We start from the raw sequence: 18722 nt of genomic DNA, 5'->3' as shown, positions 1-18722 counted from the left end.
GGAGGACACTCAGCTCGTCTCGACAGGTGCAAAATCCCGCCGATGGTGACTGACGGATTGCGCGTCGAGTTGGAGGGAAATTTCTAATCGGTACACATATCAACAGGTAAATGGAAACAATGGATACAAACAACGCTATTCAGCGATTTTGAGATGCTATTATATTTGCAGTCGTTTTATTAACAGACCCGTTGAAAGTTCCACTCGATAATAACACGAAAGCTTGTAGTTTGCTAGAAGTACACTTTCAAAAGAGTTTGGTAATATTTTTGGATTCACTCAATATACTGAGAGCACTTCCAAAATAACAATCAGGATTTCTTAGACTGGGAGGCTGCGAGACGCAGTCACATACTGTTGTTCAGCTTTCATTGTTTGGTAAAAATTCAAGTACACACAGGCACATAAATACGGTTCGACCGTATACAAAACATTAATTCATTATCTTTTATTATCTTGATTAGCAAATGTACTGATTTGTTCTCTATGTCTATGAAATCGTATTTAATCAATTTACATACATACTTAATTAAATAATAGGAAATTATTCCCTGCCGTATATTTCTACATTGAATGCAATGAGCAGCGTTCCTGAATTTAGTCGTGTGATTGCTATATGTGCAAGAAGATCTTCTCTTTTGACCAATAACTGTTATACGTAAAATCATGGATTTTGACTCAGTGTTACCAGAACTTGGCGGCTTTGGATTATATCAGAAACTAGTTATATGTGTATTACTACTTCCTGCAGTTATACCATGTGCCTTTCATGCATACAGGTACTGATAGTTTACTAGAAGAAAATTGACTTGGAACATTCAAACAGTGTTTATATGTGAATATGTTTCTTTCAACATGAGCTCTTCCCAACAACAGAGAACAAACAGCTATATTCCCAATCAAATTAGTTTAAAATAATAGAACAAAGAATCTTTTGTCAGAATTCTATTCTATCTGAATTTTCAAAAAAATTACAACAATGTGTATATTGTTGAAATCTTTGAATAATAGTGTTTCAGTTCTGCCAAATCTATCGAACAAACAACACGATTATCCTAAATATTGAATCTAAAATTAATTGGAAATGAAATAAGTTGAAGAAAAGTGAAAATATCAATATATATCACAGCGAGTAAAGTATATGTATTTGTTTACACGGCACTCCTGGCAGTCTCCTCTGTGAAAATACTAAAGAGTGAAATCTTACTAATGTTGGAATTTCCCTTTAAGATAGCATCTTCCAAAATGGTTTGATAATTCATTCATTTTCTGTTGATAAACTTGCGAGAGCGTTTGTATAAAAAATTCTCGTTTACTAACTTTTTTGAATGTAAACAATTGACGTGATTATCCACGTCGGATCAACTTCTATTAATATTCCATGACGAGCTCCACGCAGTTTACCGAAAACGAAATTGTGGAAGCTGTCGACGATCTGGACATCAAAAAAGGATGGTGGACGGACGGAATACCTCCTATACTTCCATGATACGCCACTTCTATGTTCCCGAGAGCATTTATTTATTTATTGATTTTGGCTTAACGTCTTTACAACATGACCTGACCCATAATTTTTCTCCAATTAACACGGTTCGTGGATATCTCTCTCCAATTCGCGGGCACCCCGTGAACTGGAACGAGTATCGTCCATCTACGACCTTGGAGTTACTATCGATTTAAATTTCGCTCAGATTTAGTAAGCACGTGTTCGTTATGACCGCAAAAGTTTTCTCCGTACCGGTCTTCATAAGACGCCACGCATCTGAGTTCACAGTTCATGCACTGTGCTTTGCTAGTTCACTGTTCGCTAGTTCGTACACGCTAGTGTATGCTGTGCCACGAAGTCACGAAGCAGCGGTTATTGCCATCATCAGAGGTTGTATGGACTGTCCTGATTTCCTCGTACAAATCCTGTTCAATATTCCTTCCAGACGAATTCGGAACTCATAACTAATAGCAGTGTCATACTATAGAACAAACTACGGCTACAATAATACGTTCGAATGGATCAGAATATTTACATGATCATCCTGAAGGAAACTATGAAGGAAAGTGTCATGAAATGAGGTTGTATCGAGCTTACAAAAGATCTACCGAAACAATGAACCAAGGCACAAGGCGCATGAAGTTCGCACAAGGTTACTATACAACTGCTCAAAAGTTATTTACACTCCACCACAATCTCCCAACATCACTCCCATTTAAAAAGTATGGGAGTAATCTTCATAGAAAAGTTAGAAACCATCTAATTTCTAACAATAACGACTTTAAAAATGACTTAACACGTTCGTCGCCCCGTCACCCATATATGAGTGACACTTTCCTCGTTCAAATTTAATAATGTTTTTAAAATGAATTGGATAGAATAGGCACCAAAGTGTAACTATAGGATACGTAGAAACTAGGATTGGGCAATTTTTATAAAAATCGAATCGATCTTGACGAAACGATTTTCTAAACGGCCTAGAGATCGATTCACTGATTAATGTGCGATTCACATAGCATGTTACGGAGAAGAACGTCTACGTTCCGTCAACGTCTCATCCAAATCACACATGCAGTCAATGCTTCCACCAGCACCGTCACGTAAAATGCCAAACGAATGATTTATTTAATTTTATTCATGGTGTCGCCACCTACAAAAATTTTAAATTGCAATGCCCTCTTTCAAATCAACATGCCTAGAATCAGTTCTAAATTTTGAAAAATTCAATGAGAATCATTGAATTCAATTATTTAAATGCTTAAACCCCGTAGTCCGACCCTTATGCAACAATAATAATAAATAGAATAATTCTTTCAACAAGTCGCGAATGCTTTCACTCCGAAATTTGTAGCTAAGAGATATGTTGGCATAAAAAGTACAGTAAGTTATTTATAAAGCGATATGCTGAGGCACCACTCAGTGTCGCATTGGAGTCGGTTTTGAGCAGTAATTGGACATTTGCGACTGGTGGCGACTTTCAATGTGGGCCATAATTTGGGTCCCGAACTCAATGTTTACACAAACGTCTAACTAGAGGTAAAAATGTCTAATTAAACGTGTTGCATCACAGATCTGTTCAATTAGCCTAATGTCGATGTAGATGTAAATTACTGTACAACCAAATCAAAACAAAAGCCGAGACACAAGGCCCAGACAAAAACCAAACGAGCCGTCCGTCTCCGTCAATTATTCTTTTCTACAAACCCTGCCGGTCGTTTTCGTTGAACGTATGCTGACGGGTCGTTACGTTGCTGGTGTATGTGAATGTTTTCATGAGAATTGCATAGTAGAATCATTGACGTATCGTGACGTGACGGGACGTGAACGTGACGTGTATGTTGTATGTGAATCGCACTTAAATCGGTATCAGAGAATCGATCTTTGAGGAATCAGAATATTTTTTTTTAAATTTATCTACTTATTCTATATGAGGACAATACAAATATACAAATTTCATAATTCTGTTCAAACATTAAAAGCATTTTGTTTTGTTCCTCAGTATGAATCCAACAAAGAAACTTCAAAGTCCAAAAAAATTGCATTTTCCAGAGCATTCATCTTGTGTCGCCATGGAATCATTCAATTAAGTAAATTAATTTAAAAAGTAGTATTAGAAATTCAACAACTGGTCAGAACTCAGCGGTCCGTTAACCCTCCTGTACTCGCGTGCAAAATCATAACACGTATACTCGCGCACGGTGTCACAGACCGAAAATTGAACTTCTCTGTAATGTTGTCATTGTGTATTTTTCAGGCTTTATTGGCATTTATTTGAAGAAGAGGGTATGGTTGAATGAAAAAACTCCAAAACATATGTTTACTTCGTCTTTATTATGTTTAATAGTCATCTAATTGAGCCTCCTCAAAAACAGAGTGATTTTTGATACTCCAACACAAATAACGAAATTCGAATTTTTCACTGTTTTTAATTAAAAGTAAGCAACTGAATATAATTCATGGAAGTATAAAGAGCTATAAAATAACATAAAAACGTATTAATCGATTGTGGTTTCATTGGAGTAAGAATCAAAACATAGCATAACTATATGTTCGAAACGATCATATTTTTTGTATTTCATGCATGTTGCGTGTTTTTCGGGTCTTTTATCGAAGAGAAGAATGTATGTGACCTTCTAGATAATTACTAGATGATAAAGGTTCTGGAATATAAAATTTGCATATTTCTAATATACTTTGTCTCTGTTTTCTTGGTAACCTAAGAATTAATGCCTTTTTTCAAGATGGGGCATAAAAAGATGATATAAAAGGATTTCTAGGAACTTCCTTTTCTTTTTCTTATTTTCTGGTCGATATTGTCCATTATAAAAAAATATCCCCGAAAATTACCATAAGCTACCGATTAGTTTATAGTTTACTGTTTACAATTCTTCCACAAGTGAAATTCTTTCACAAATGTGTATATGTATGACCATTATATTTAGCGAATAACTATACGAAAGTCAAACATTTATATTTTTCTTTTGAACGTATGAATCTAACGTTAAATTTATCGACGAATAGTTAATATATGGATCCGTTCAATCCAGTTACAAAAGGTACTGAAATCAAATAAAAATAGTCCGGTAATGATCTTATGCATTATATTTAATAAATATTCCACGCCACTAACATTAATTTATACATTTCATTCAACAATATTCTAGAATATGAAAAAAGGCAGTTGTCCAAAAAAGTTACTCCTATACTCGCGTCGGTGTGTCAGACCGAATGTGTTAAAAAAGTGACACACGTCCCCTTTGTACCAACACATGCGATACGCTAAACGATGACGAACGACGAATAACGAAGCTAGAGAGAATCGCAAAGTCGTAGTGTTGATATTTTCTGAGAAATGAACGGATTATTGATTTCTCGGTCTGACAGACCAATGCGCGAGTATAGGAGTGTTAAAAGCAAACCGTACCATACACCTGCAAATGTTGACATTATGTTTCTAAAAAATTTTAGATGGTTTTTGGTTAAATGAGAAACGATGTACACTTTCCAAATTCGCACAAAACTTCTTCCCGATGAATATCATGGAACTATAATAATGTCAGTATAGTCAACTTTTCATTGCAGGAAAACCAGATCATTGGTGTAGGATTCCGGAGTTAGAAAATCTACCAAAATGGACAACAAATATATCAAAATCTCTAAGGTAAAAGGACTTAATTTGCATGTTTTTTCAATCCTTAAGAAACTCAACGTAAAACAAGTGTTTTCTAATAATCTTAATCCTGCTCCGCAACCTATATCAAACTTTTATTCAAAAAGATATTTCCAGCTATTTTGAACTAGGGGAAGTGGGGCATAGTGGTCACCCTAAGGAATATCTCTATTTCCTACGTCCACATACCGTATTTGTGGTATTCAATTCATTCACTTATTAATTAATAGTAGCGTTACTCAATTTTCAAAATAAATATATTCAATAAATTGTTTGTGCTGGCGATCTGGCGTAGTGGTAACATCCAAACCTCTCACGCAGGGATCACGATTTTAATTCTCACTCCCGACATTCTTCCAAAAAATGGAAGTAAAAAGTGACGAATCAGTCGGAATGTGTTGAAAGTCACTATAATAGAGATAAAAAATAAATTGTTTTTGTGAATTAATACAATTTACACAATTTGTTCGTTTTCTAGTATACCCTTGGAACTCAAAGATGGCATCCTTCAACCATCCCAATGTTCAGTATATGTACGCAATTATACACAGCTTGCGGTTTTACTCGATAACAATAATAATAATGATTCGATACTAATGGGACATTATCCGGTGGAAACCAATACAACAAAATGTCTACATGGCTGGGTTTATGATCACTCGGTGTTTGAATCTACAGTAGTTACAGAGGTTTGTATTTTCAAAAATGTTCATCTTCATTTGCATGATTCTACAACCTAACCACATCCGTTCCACTTCACAATTACCAAATTAGAAAACAATCTCTTGTGCTATGCTGACTAAAATCTCATGTTTTCCAAATTTTCCCCAATACAGTAGAGCCCCGATTATCCGCGGAATAGTCTGGCAAGACCACTACAAATAACAAAAATCGCGGATAATGCAATGATGGACTAAAAATGAGGAGCAAACACGAAAAACAAAAGATATTTTAACATGAAAACTTTGTTTTATAAATACAGAAATTATTAAACTATCCATCTATAACGTTGTGTACACCAGTGGTCAGATAATGTGAAAGCAATAACCACAACAATAGATCATGAGCCTTCCACTCTCTGACAGGAAGGCCTACAGATTTACTATGGAACTCGCTGTCGTGAATAATCCGCACCACGTATCATCAGGTCGCGGATAATCGGGGTTCTACTGTACAAGATAAATAGGACGCACTGCTCATTTTATTGCAGCGCGCCTACTAATCGGTTCTGGAATGTTTTGATAGCAGCTCTGCACAAAAAACAATCGTATAAAAAAAATGTCTCACGATACAAATGCTTCATTCTCGAATAAAAAACGATACAAAGTCGACAACTGAACCGCTTAGGAACCAACACGCTCGATAGTTGTAATCGTAATCGTATTTTTTTTTCCTTCAATGAGCATTGCGTAACTTATGCGCCACCCTGTATATCTATTACGCTCGATGCAACTTATTCTATTTTATCAATGCATCCTTCATTGCTTTTACTGAGCGGGGCGAGCAATGGACACAACAACAACATTCCCAAATGAACTCTCAACGTCAACACATCAAGATGCTCGAAGCGTGAAAGAATGCTGTATGTTCTGTTCTTTGTTTGTTCTTTGTAAACTTTGCAGTTCATTCGCCTCTAAAAATGTTGTATCTTCCATTCTTCTCTTATATATGCATCGCGCTTCGAATCAACGTGATTTTCTATATGGGAATGTAGTTTCTATGCCCATTTTCGCGTCGCTCAGAGAATCATATTCATCGAAGTGCAATGCATATATAAGAGAAGGGCGAAAGGTATAACATTCAGTCCATTCGTTGCGTGGACACCGACTGAACAACATCGTTGCTGGACGGGCTGGACGGCGAGGGATCGAGTGCCTTTCTCAAGGCAATGAGGGTGGAGGTGTAGTGTTGGAGTAGAGTAAAGTTTTCCAAGGGCCTTTCTCAAGGCTAGAGACGAATGAACTGAAAAAGTTGAAAGTCTCTATAATACAAAACCTAACCTAACCTATAACATTCAGTCACACCTGCAGCAGCAACAAACATGGAGCAAATGTTTCGGTGCGTTCAATCGCTGAAATGCCGATGAAACAGGAGCAAGTTCCCGATTCGCTGGCGAGTAACACCCTACGAATTTCGGTACGGGCCGAGTCAAACCGTCACTAGTTACATCCTACCGAAAAAACCCTAATGAAGTTAAGATCGACAGCACGATGAGTAAACTGAAAACATTATTCGGCATTCCAGAATCCGTGATCAGAAAAAGGTACCGGTACTTGCAAGTCCAGGAGCAAGCCACCGAAGACTACAAACGTCGGGCGAACAAACTGTCGAATTCGAACTGAGGAAGTTTTCGGAAGATCAGTCCACTTGAGGCAACCACCAGTTGAATGGTCTCCACTCAGTAGAATGGACATTACGTTGGGGTAGATTTCAGACGAATGTCAACGCCTTCTGAACCTCAGGCATGACACGAATATGATAGAACTACCGTCTTTATTGATAGCGGTGCAACGAAAATTGTTTGATGGAAACCATTCCCGCTCAGAAGGTGCCGGTTCAGTAACGCCGCATCAGAAATGTAGTGCCATGCACAATGTGACCAGAAGTGTGCATGTGAAGTGTAGTAAATAGCATGCAGATAAGCCAGATCAGTTCGACACTACGTCGGATATCAGTATAATTTACGAGTATACATGGAGGCAGATCGGACAACCCACAACAAAATCTGTAACAATTCAAACTGCCACAGAGTCCGGAAAACCTTTGAAACTGGAATTTGATTGTGAAGTTGTGTTCTAGGATCATCATGGTCGATTCTTCATGGTTAAGAAACATCCTAATCTACAGGGTCTTTCGGATTAAACGTTCAACAAAACAAAATCGAATAGCTCCTTACAAAAAAATTTTCGCTCCGTCGATGATAACACTGCATTCCCCATTTCGGAACGATAATATTCGGCTACTCGTTCAGTCTAATCGGATGGTTTTTGGTGTCAAGATGTACAATTTACAAGAACGTGTATTTTTAGTGAAGTCGTATTACTCGAGCAACCGAAGCCTTAATGAAGCTTTGTCCTCTTATGGTAAGAATTTCATCATTTCTCGTCGTCGATTACTTCCTCTGAGGGTACGTGAAGGACCGTTGCTATATTAATAAGCCACGTTTGGAGGAACCTAAAAAAGAAATAACTATGATTCTCAACAGCATCGAAATCGTAATGTTAGAGTTGTGCATGAAGAATTTTGTTCACCGTTTAAAACGCGTTATCGAAAAAAAGGGGTGGTCACATGAAAAATGTCCTAACGTAAGCTTTATTTTGGTTTTTTTTATTTTCGTTTTTTTTAAATAAAAATCGGTTCACTTTTGTAGAAGTTATTAAAATTTGTTGCGTGATGATGTTGAGCACAAAATTGGGAAGGGTGATGCCAGTAGTTACCCCCGAAACCGAACTTCACCCGAATAAATTTATGCTTTGTGTCTGGTGGGATTGGAAAGCAATAATGCAATCATGAGCTTCCAAACAACCAATCGATAAATTCATACAAATTGAGAAGGCGAAATTCCTGCAGGAACGTTGGTGCATCTAAGACGAAAAAGTTAACCCACAGTCTTTGAACCACAGTTCAGTCAAGTACCCAAATATCATGATTTGGTAGAGGCAACGAATGCAACGAATGTGGCATGGAGTGAGCATCCACTCCCTCATGTGTTTTAATTTGCAACCTACAAGACGCAGGATGTTGAAACACAGGACAGAGGACAGTTTTGTGCATTTTAATATGATTGCAAAATGAGACCATAAGCCATAATCGTCCTCCATAATTCAGAATACCCGAGAATAGGTTTTGGGTTATGAATTGCATTAAACTGGCAAAAATGTTGGATGTGAGTGTCGTTCTGACAGCTGTTATCTGTTTTCTGATCAACTTTAGCTGTCATCTAATCATAAATAGACTGATACGTGAGTTTTATGGACCCTTTGAATCATGGATTTGTTCTCTTCTGAAACAATGCAGACCAGAATATTAGATTAAATGGTGGCCGCTATATGGTCGTGATCACCAACTTTTTTGCACCACAATTAAGTGTTTTTTATATGGATGGTTTCAACACGATCATACAACATAGCACGCATACCATGTTACGCAGATATTTACCGCCTTGGAAGACAACATTCGCCATGTTACCACCGATGTTACGCCCTTCAGGCTGAGCCCACCTTAACATCCAAATGCCTACTCAAACCAGGGGTATGACTAAAACGTCAAATCCCTCATATTGCCAGTGTACCCAATACTGCTGCGGTTCACTGACATTTTGGTTCTGTCAATTACAGGTGTTTACAACTCGGTCCGGTTATATAGTCGAATAGTGGCTAACTATATTCAATTGATGTCTAACCCCTGTCTCAAACCTCGTTCAGACTCTGACCTGGTTTGAGTTCAATGGATGAAAATGGTAGGAAAAGGAAACCTTGGCAACCATTGTTTCAATGAAATAACAAGTAGTAGACATAGTTAGAAAATAAAAATCTAGAGATAGTTGGAAAAGAAACAAGCAAGTGTGCAGTTCGGGAAAAATTAAAGACTTAAATTCAATTAGGAAGTTCTATGGATTGCCAAGTTAGATTAGCTTACTTACTCACCTTAAAAATACTCTAACACTAAGCTTTAAATAATCAGGCTTAGCTAGGGTTTCCAAGATAAAATAATAGGCTTAGCTAGGGTTTCCAAGATAAAATACAAAAAAAAATCTAAATGTATAAACTTTTTTTCAGTGGAACCTTGTGTGCGAGAAAGAATTTCTCACAACTCTAGCACTAAGTTTATTCGGTGTCGCTGGTCTCATCGGGAATTTTCTGTTTGGATACATGCAGGATTACTGGGGTCGGAAATCTCCTTTCTTCATATATTTACTAATTGAAGTGGCAGCTTGTGCTTCGGGTGTTTTCACGTATAATTTTGAATCATGGATGCTCACTAGATTTATTGTTGGCCTTACAGTTCCCGCCATCCTATCAAGTCCTTACGTTCTAGGTAAGTACAGTTGTTCTAACGTGGTTCTAAACGTGGTTCTTATTTATATTATTTTTCATTTCAAATTCAGCAATAGAGTTGGTTGAGCCGAAAAAACGTGATTTTTGTACCCTCGTATCAAACATCGCATACTCTATAGGTTTGATATTATTATCAGGAGTGGTGTATATATTCCGCGACTGGAAGAGCTTATCACTTGCTGTATCTTTGCCGCTATTGATGCTGTTTGCCTTCTATTACTTCATCCCCGAGTCACCTCGATGGTTGATAGCGAGACGCCAATATGAGAGAGCTGCTGAAGTCCTCACAACAATGGCAAGGTACAGTTATAGATAGTTATATATAGAGTTTAGATTGTAGAAATTTTGATAAGTCTTCATGATTAAAATAAAATAGCGTTTGTACACTGGTCATACGTTTGGCAGGTCAACGTATAGTAGAATCCCCTTGGAAACAAATTTCGAGAATAAGTATAAATAAGGAACTAAGATTATAGTAGGTTGTAGCCAAGGCGCGCCCGCGTTGTTGGCGAAGAACCACGGAATAATTTCATTCATTTAGATGGGTACTTCGGAAAATGTATAAACTACCTTTCAGAAAACAAAATTTGGTGACCCTCAAAGGGACCGATGGTCTGCGTGGTTTTCAGAAGTAGTTGAAGAAGTCACCGCGGATAATGCAATGAAAGACTAGAAATGAGGTACAAACCCGAAAAAGATAATTCAGCATGAATACTCCCCTTTATTCAGCGCGGCGAATGACGTGAGATGGCTCAAGTCACGGTGGTTCGGAGGCGAATAACGTGACTATAGTTTGTCATTAGGTGAGATTTTAAGTCGTGTACTCATATGTTATCAACTCGGGTATCAGATAAGAGCGGAAAAGTAAGGTGGCTTCCACAATAAAGCGAGAAACTCGCTCGTGGATAATCGGTGCTTCGTTGTATGTTCCAAATGCGTTTTATTGTAATCTTTAATATTACTCTCGTTGAACACCCTTGTTTTAGCTTTTTTTACTAGATACATATTATTATGCATTATGCGTTATGCATCATGCGTGTCACAATTAATGTTTATATATATTTGTACTTTTGCAGATTGAACGGGAAAACTATTCCAGCAAATTATGAATGCATTCTGAGGGCAAAATTCGAAATTTCTCCGGATATAACAGGAGAATGTGTTGAAAATTTTGGCATAAGACATTTGTTCTCTGGGAAACAAATTACACGAAAAACAATCATAATCACATTTATATGGTTCACGAACACAAGCGTTTATGTGGGGTTAAGCTACTACGCACCAGCCCTTGGCGGGGATGAAATTTTCAACTTTTTTCTAGCCGGAGTAGTAGAGCTGCCAACTTATGTCGTTCTATGGCCTAGCTTACATACATTCGGGAGAAGATGGATTCTCTGTACATCTATGATTCTGGGAGGATCTGCTTGTGCATTGACTTTTCTGTCACAGAGCCGTAAGTTACTAGCTTATAATAAATTATGTGGTGCTCATCGTATTTTAGTTGTTTTCTTCAATTTATTTGTAGTAATATAATTTTTTCCAACTTTTGAAAACTGTGTCATAAGTCGTAGTTTATTGGAAATTATTGTTATTTATGTTATTTAACGAAATACCACTAGTTAATCGAAGATACGAGGGTCGTTCAAAAAATAAGTTTCAGTGCCTCAGAAATCGTGGAAAAATAAAGTTAGGGCAAAAAAAAGGTTATTTTCGTAATCTACGTTTTATTTTCTATTTTTCTACATAATCGCCGTAACGTTCGAAGCATTTTTCATAGCGTGTCACGAGTTTTTCTATTCCGAGTGCGAAGTGCGTAGCGTCCAATTTTTTTAAGTACGATGTAACTGCGTCACGAATTTCTTCAGTGTTATCGAATAGTTGACCGCCGAACACCTGTTTCATCACCGTACTATTGTGAAGTTTTGGACCGATTAGGAACCGCGATTAAGAACAAAAGGCCAGATTTATTGACGAAAGGAGTGTTCCTCATCAACGATAATGCGCGGCCCCATTCTACTCGCGTAATTCAAGAGCAATTGGAAAAATTCAAATGGGCTGTTCCTCCTTACTTCCCAGACCTCGTCCCTAGCGACTTATTCCCGGTGATGAAACAGGCGTTCGGCGGTCAACGATTCGATAACACTGAAGAAATTCGTGACGCAGATACATCGTACTTCGAAAAGTTGGCCAGTACGCACTTCGCGCTCGGAATAGAACAACTCGTGCCACGCTATGAAAAATGCTTCGAACGTTACGGCTATTATGTAGAAAAATAGAAAATAAAACGTAGATTGCGAAAATCACCTTGATTTTTGTCCTAACTTCATTTTTCCGCGATTTCTGAGGCACTGAAACATATTTTTTGAACGACCCTCATAGTTTCGTTTTATTTCGTTTTTTTAAATCTATTATTTATTTATATCCATCAATCTTATTTTATTTTCAGACCAATCCATAACCCTGATTCTGTATTGCGTTGGGAAAATGGGAATTTCTTCAGCTTTCGTAGTTCTGCCTCTCGCTGCTTCAGAACTTTACCCAACAGTCGTACGAGGACTAGGAATGAGTTTCAGTTCGGTTATTGGAATGATTGGGACAATTATTATACCCATGATTAACTACATGGTATGTTTTCATCAGGCTCATATAAACCTGTTTTCAGTATTGAAAACATCCACTTGATTCGTCAAAAAAAAACATCCAATGATTCGTCAAAATGATGAACTCCTCAGCACCGTGTGATACAAACTTGATCTATAGGGGAAAAGCGGTTAAAATGAACACCCTAAGGAATATGCCCATTTACTGCGTTCACATACCGCTACAATCTCCGTTCTTCGAAGAATATTATAGTTTAACTATTTGTTGTTCAAGATATCAAAAATGAAAATAGTACATTTTTCATTAAAAGAAAAAAAAGATACATTTTTTATTGTTCGGTAAAAATGATCAGCTGGTCTCGGTATAATGAGCACGTATCATGCTAAATGGGAAAGATTTATACGTTGCTTCATGTCGAAATTGGTTTGAATTATTATGTTTGAAATAATGTGGGCCTATACACCTAAAGTAGTAATGAGAATTTTCTCATGCGTACAAAAAACGCAGTAGAAACATATAAAGGTGGAAACAGAATGCCGCGTTGTGCGTTGCTTCTCATCAGCGGTCATTGCTTGTGTTTTGTACTAAAACATTCGCCCGACGCAGTCTGTTGATTTGCAGTCACAATCTAGCATTCGCGTCTCCACTTTTCATGTAAGCAAAAACAAAATTTAAAAAATCTTGTTCTTGTTGTGTCCACGGATCAGTAGAATGTTTTTAAAAACAACACATTGACATATCCGCGCTGGTGGCATTGAACTTCGTTTACTAGTTTAGGGGAGCGTGAAAGAATAGCTGGTTTTCAGTCGGAATGGACACGTTTTCAAAATAAAATTTATGAATGAAAATTAGCTTTTCCATATCAAACTAGTATTCTATTTATATGAAAAACATTTTTGTTCGCAGGTGGTGAAAAATCTCATACGAAAATTGTTTATGAAGACAACTCTATATTATGATGAAGAAATTCAGCAACAATATTGGAATTGTTTACCCATATGGTTGAATGAAAGTCAGAAACACGTGTTTCAAGTAATCAAATAACATAATATGAAAATTATCATACAAATTTTATAACTTAAAAACCGGCTTCGTGTTTTCTATTCTGATAGAGATTACACTAATGAGTTTGGGACCCAAATTATGGCCCTAATTTAAAGTTGCCACCAGACGTCAACACCATGCCACTGTCATCGCTAATTCGGCGAGGACAGTTTAGAACAAATGTTAGCGTTTAGTACAACGATGTTAATGACGCAACGCATTATTGTGTTCGACTAAATGGACACACATATTTAAAATGAAGTATCAAAGCACAATTGTCGCATATTTTTCCAGGGTTAAATCTATTGAAGATCAACATGTGATAAGGTATATCAGCCTTAGAAAACATAACCATTTTACCACTCCTGTTCATTTTAACCGCATTTCCCCTATGACTTCTTTATTGCCTCGACTGGAACAATGACTCGAAGAAAAGCGTTGTGGCAGCGATGAGGCTGTAAAAATATTCACATTTTGTTAGATGAAATTTTATATTAAGTTTGACCAAGTAAACTAATGCAATAATTTTATTACAGGGTGAAGAATTGACTGTGTTACCACTAATATGTATGGGCATCTTGCTGATTTGTGGAGGATGTGCTAGCCTTTTTCTGCCCGAGACCAAAGGCATCAGTTTGCCGCAAACATTGGATGATAGTGAGCGCATAGAAATAACAAATCCATTCAAGTACAGTAAAACATAATTCAAGCTCAGTAATCTTGTGTCAAACATAGTACAAATAAAATTGGCCTATGGTGTTCATACAATTTAATTTATTCCGATGTATGTTTATTTGAAATATCCGAAATTAGCTTTACTTTTTTCAACCGTAATTGTTACTACTAGTCCGAGTCATAAATTTTTATGTAATTGAACGACATTTCGATTGTCTATTGGACAGAAATCCTGCCACCTTTTACCAAGGAATCCAATGTTTCACATGGTCAACGTCCTGCTCAAATAAAATAGTGCTCATCATCAGGCCAAGATTTTTTTTTTATTTAGGATAAAATTTTCAATAATAATATAAACATTAAAAAATGAACTTATTTCGAAACTATAAAAGATAATCCAATTGATTCTCCAAATTTTTCTTGAACATTGCGTTTATTGAACCTCCTACGAAAATGCTTCAACGCCCTTATCAGACGATTTGCAGCATTCCTGGCGGAAATGGTCAAACTAATATGCTCGATGCTTCGTTCGTATTGCTAACTCCACACTGGAGTGAAGAAGTTGGATATCGTGAGGCACCTCGTGTCTCCCGAAAATGGCTGATCCGACAACCACAACATCAACTCCCTTCTGGAAGAAGGCAGGAGCGTCGAACGGTCGGTCAGTTCGCCCGCCCGACGGTGCTGCGCGACTGTGAAGCACATACTTTACGTCCCCCATCAAGGAGCTAATCGATGACGTCACATATAGCTTCCACAAATTCCCGAAGAAGGTCCTTGTATGACTGATGAACGGAAGAAGAGAATACTCGGGGTATTGTTAATTTTTACGGAGTGCCATAATATATATTTTTATTAAGGCTCATATGGCGTCAACCTGACGGGGCCGGGAGTTCAATATTTCGACAATGTTTGCCTTATAACTATGTTAGTAATATGTAACCGATTACTCGCGGTTGGCTCGAGGTTAGTATTTCAAGTGTTTTCGTAATTGTGATGTTGCTGTCTCCAATTCTCAGTACCTGTGCCCGACACGGGATACTTCCTATTGAGATGCAGCTGACCATTAATCAGCAACGCCCCCCTAGTCTGTACCCCATATCTAGCGTGGTGCGTCTTCTCGACTCGAGGAATCCAGGATAGAATGGTCACTAGCCGGCGCAAACATCAGCTCGTGTAGAGTTGTCATGAGCGGTACAACCTTTGGCCCGTGTATCTGTAAAGAGTATGTGTACGTATTGCCGCGACTAAGTAAAAGTTTATAGATCGGATAGGAGGGATATGAAACAGGGACACAACGAAGGAAACATCATTAAACGTTGACATCGGCGTTTCTGAGGAACAGGTATAGATGAAGCAGAAGATCAGGATCACGGCTACCTAAGATATCCCGGACGGGGATATCCGATTGTCTGCCTTGTGCTCTCAGTGCTCTAGAGAGCTGAGAGCTAGCAGCATGGAACCGGATACACGACCAGACAATATGCTCGATGTCGTGGTAGCCATCGCTACAATTACAAAGATTGTTTGCTGCGAGCCCAATGCGATAGAGATGCGCGTTTAGGTTGTAGTGATTGGACATAAGCCGAGATATCACGCGAATGAAATCACGACCTACATTCAATCCCTTAAACCAAGCTTTCGTCGAAACCTTAGGGATAATCGTGTGTAACCAGCGACCGAACTCATCTTCACTCCACATGCGCTGCCAACTAACAAGTGTGTCCTGACGAGGAATGTGAAAAAATTCGTTATAAGCAATTTGCCTTTCAAAAAGTGTGCCTTCTGAAGCGCCCACCTTAGCTAGCGAGTCCGCTTTCTCATTCCCCGGAATCGAGCAATGAGAGGGAACCCATGCTGAGGTAATCTTGAATAATTTTTCGACCAAAACACTCAATATATGTCTTATTCTTGTTAGGAAATAAGATGAGCGTTTATCAACTTTCATTGAACGGATTGCCTCTATTGAGCTGAGACTGTCTGAAAAAATAAAATAATGGTCGATGGGCAATGTTTCAATGATCCCTAGTGCGTAGTATATCGCACCCAGTTCAGCGACATACACGGAACAAGGATCTTTGAGTTTGAAAGAGGCACTGGAATTTTCATTGAAGATGCCGAAGCCAGTGGACCCGTTTATGAATGAACCGTCAGTAAAGAATATTTTATCAGATCTAACTTTCCCATATTCTGCCGAAAATATCGGCGGAATAGAATCGGAGCGTAGATGATCTGGGATTCCATAGATTTTTTGTCGCATGGACAGATCAAAATTGACAGAGGAATTACAAAAGTATGGGAAGCAAACTTGGTTGGAGATGCCTGGTGAAGGGTGCACGTCGTGGGTAAGGTACTCATGGTATAAAGACATAAAACTTGACTGAGGAGTCAGTTGTAGTAGATTTTCGAAGTTATCAATCACCAATGGATTCATGATCTTGCAACGGATGAGAAATCTGTAGGATAATTCTGTGAATCGAAGAGTAAGCGGGGGTACTCCTGCCAAGACTTCGAGACTCATCGTATGTGTCGAATGCAAACACCCCATTGCTATACGCAAGCAACGATATTGTATTCTCTCCAGCTTGAGAATATGAATCCTGGCAGCTGATCGGAAGCAAAAACTGCCATATTCTAACACTGATAATATCATTGTTTTGTACAACTGAATGAGGTCTCCTGGATGGGCGCCCCACCATGTATTCCCCAGGTACATTTAGAGTCAAAATATACTCCAAGGTATTTGAAAAACATCGAGTGCCTGATCGCTTTGCCGGATAGGTGAAGCTGGAATTGGGCGGGTTCGTGCTTCCTAGAAAAAACGACCATTTCGGTTTTCTCCGTAGAGAATTCGATACCCAGCTTGAGAGCCCACGTGAACAGGTTGTTCAGGGTATCTTGCAAGGATTTTTGCAGAACGGTGAGATTAGTACCCGTGATGGAAATAACTCCATCGTCTGCAAGTTGTCTCAGCGTGCAGTTTCTAGTTAGACAATCATCCATATCATTGACGTAAAAACTATACAAGAGGGGGCTTAGGAGCCTTGTGGTAGGCCCATAAAACTGTATCGAGAAGATTTCAAGCTGCCATGATTGAAAAACATGTGCTTTTCTGAGAGTAAATTGTACAGGAAATTATTCAGAATTGGCGAAAGTCCACGATTATGAAGTTTCTCTGAGAGAATTTCCATGGAAACTGAATCAAATGCCCCTTTGATATCGAGAAAAACGGAAGCCATTTGTTCTTTACGAGCAAATGCGATTTGGATTTCAGAAAATAGCAGCGCGAGACAATCATTCGTCCCTTTACCCCGGCGGAAGCCAAACTGCATATTTGACAGGAAATTGTTCGTTTCGACCTACTTGTCCAAACGAAGTAGAATAATTTTCTCTAACAATTTACGAATACAGGATAACATTGCAATCGGCCTATACGAGTTGTGATCGCAAGTTGGGTTTTCGTATGGCTATCACTCTCGCTTGTCTCCAGTCATGCGGGACAATATTCAGCTCCAGAAACTTGTTGAACAAGTTCAGCAAACGCTGTTTCGCCAAGTCGGGAAGATTCTTCAACAAGTTGAATTTAATCTTGTCTGACCCCGGAGCTGAATTGTTACATGAGAGGAGGGCAATTGAGAATTCTACCATCGAAAAATTCTCATAATCGCATTGGAGCGGAATGTCGCGTACGACGTTTTGTGCAGGAACGGAATCGGGACAAACCTTTTTGCAAATTTGAAAATCCAACGGTCAGAGTATTCCTCACTTTCATTTGTATGGTTCCAACCACGCATTCTCCTAGCCGTTTTCCAAAGAGTGCTCATAGCTGTCTCCTTTGACAAACCATTGACGAACTTCCGCCAATATCCACGCTTTTTTGCTTTAATCAGACCTTTTAGTTTGGCTTCTAGAGCTTGGTACTTTCGAAACCATTCCAGTAATCCAGTTTTCCTGAATTTTTTTAAAGCGGATGATTTTTCAAGGTAGACCTTCGAACACTCCTTGTCCCACCAAAGAGATGGAGAACGAGGTCGGAAAGTGGTAGCAGGAACACGTTTCTTTTGAGCTTGAAGTGCGCTTTCGTAAATCAAACTCGATATAAAGTTATACTCTTCGAGTGGAGGAAGTTCATGCATTGAAACAAGTGCTTCAGATATTATTTCTGCAAATTTTCTCCAGTCAATATTTT

At 38.3% G+C, this 18722-nt stretch overlaps 1 protein-coding gene across 2 annotated transcripts; it reads left to right on the top strand.

Annotated features, from left to right (window-relative positions):
• Positions 1-588: 588 nt before the first annotated feature.
• On the top strand, positions 589-14631 carry LOC129770004 (beta-alanine transporter). Of its 2 annotated transcripts, none has more exons than XM_055772577.1 (8): positions 589-779; positions 5052-5147; positions 5635-5845; positions 9935-10193; positions 10264-10513; positions 11290-11666; positions 12660-12838; positions 14395-14631. In XM_055772577.1, the coding sequence occupies exons 1-8, from the start codon at positions 667-669 to the stop codon at positions 14560-14562; spliced, it is 1653 nt and encodes a 550-aa protein (XP_055628552.1). In that variant the 5' UTR covers positions 589-666; the 3' UTR covers positions 14563-14631. The 2 variants fall into 2 exon arrangements, with proteins under 2 accessions (XP_055628552.1, XP_055628553.1); XM_055772578.1 differs by having other exon boundaries at positions 636-779; positions 5069-5147.
• The last annotated feature ends 4091 nt before the right edge of the window (positions 14632-18722 follow it).

The sequence above is a fragment of the Toxorhynchites rutilus genome, chromosome 2, assembly GCF_029784135.1.
Source record: "Toxorhynchites rutilus septentrionalis strain SRP chromosome 2, ASM2978413v1, whole genome shotgun sequence".
NCBI classification, from domain to species: domain Eukaryota; kingdom Metazoa; phylum Arthropoda; class Insecta; order Diptera; family Culicidae; genus Toxorhynchites; species Toxorhynchites rutilus.
This window is presented reverse-complemented; position numbering and strand designations above follow the sequence as displayed.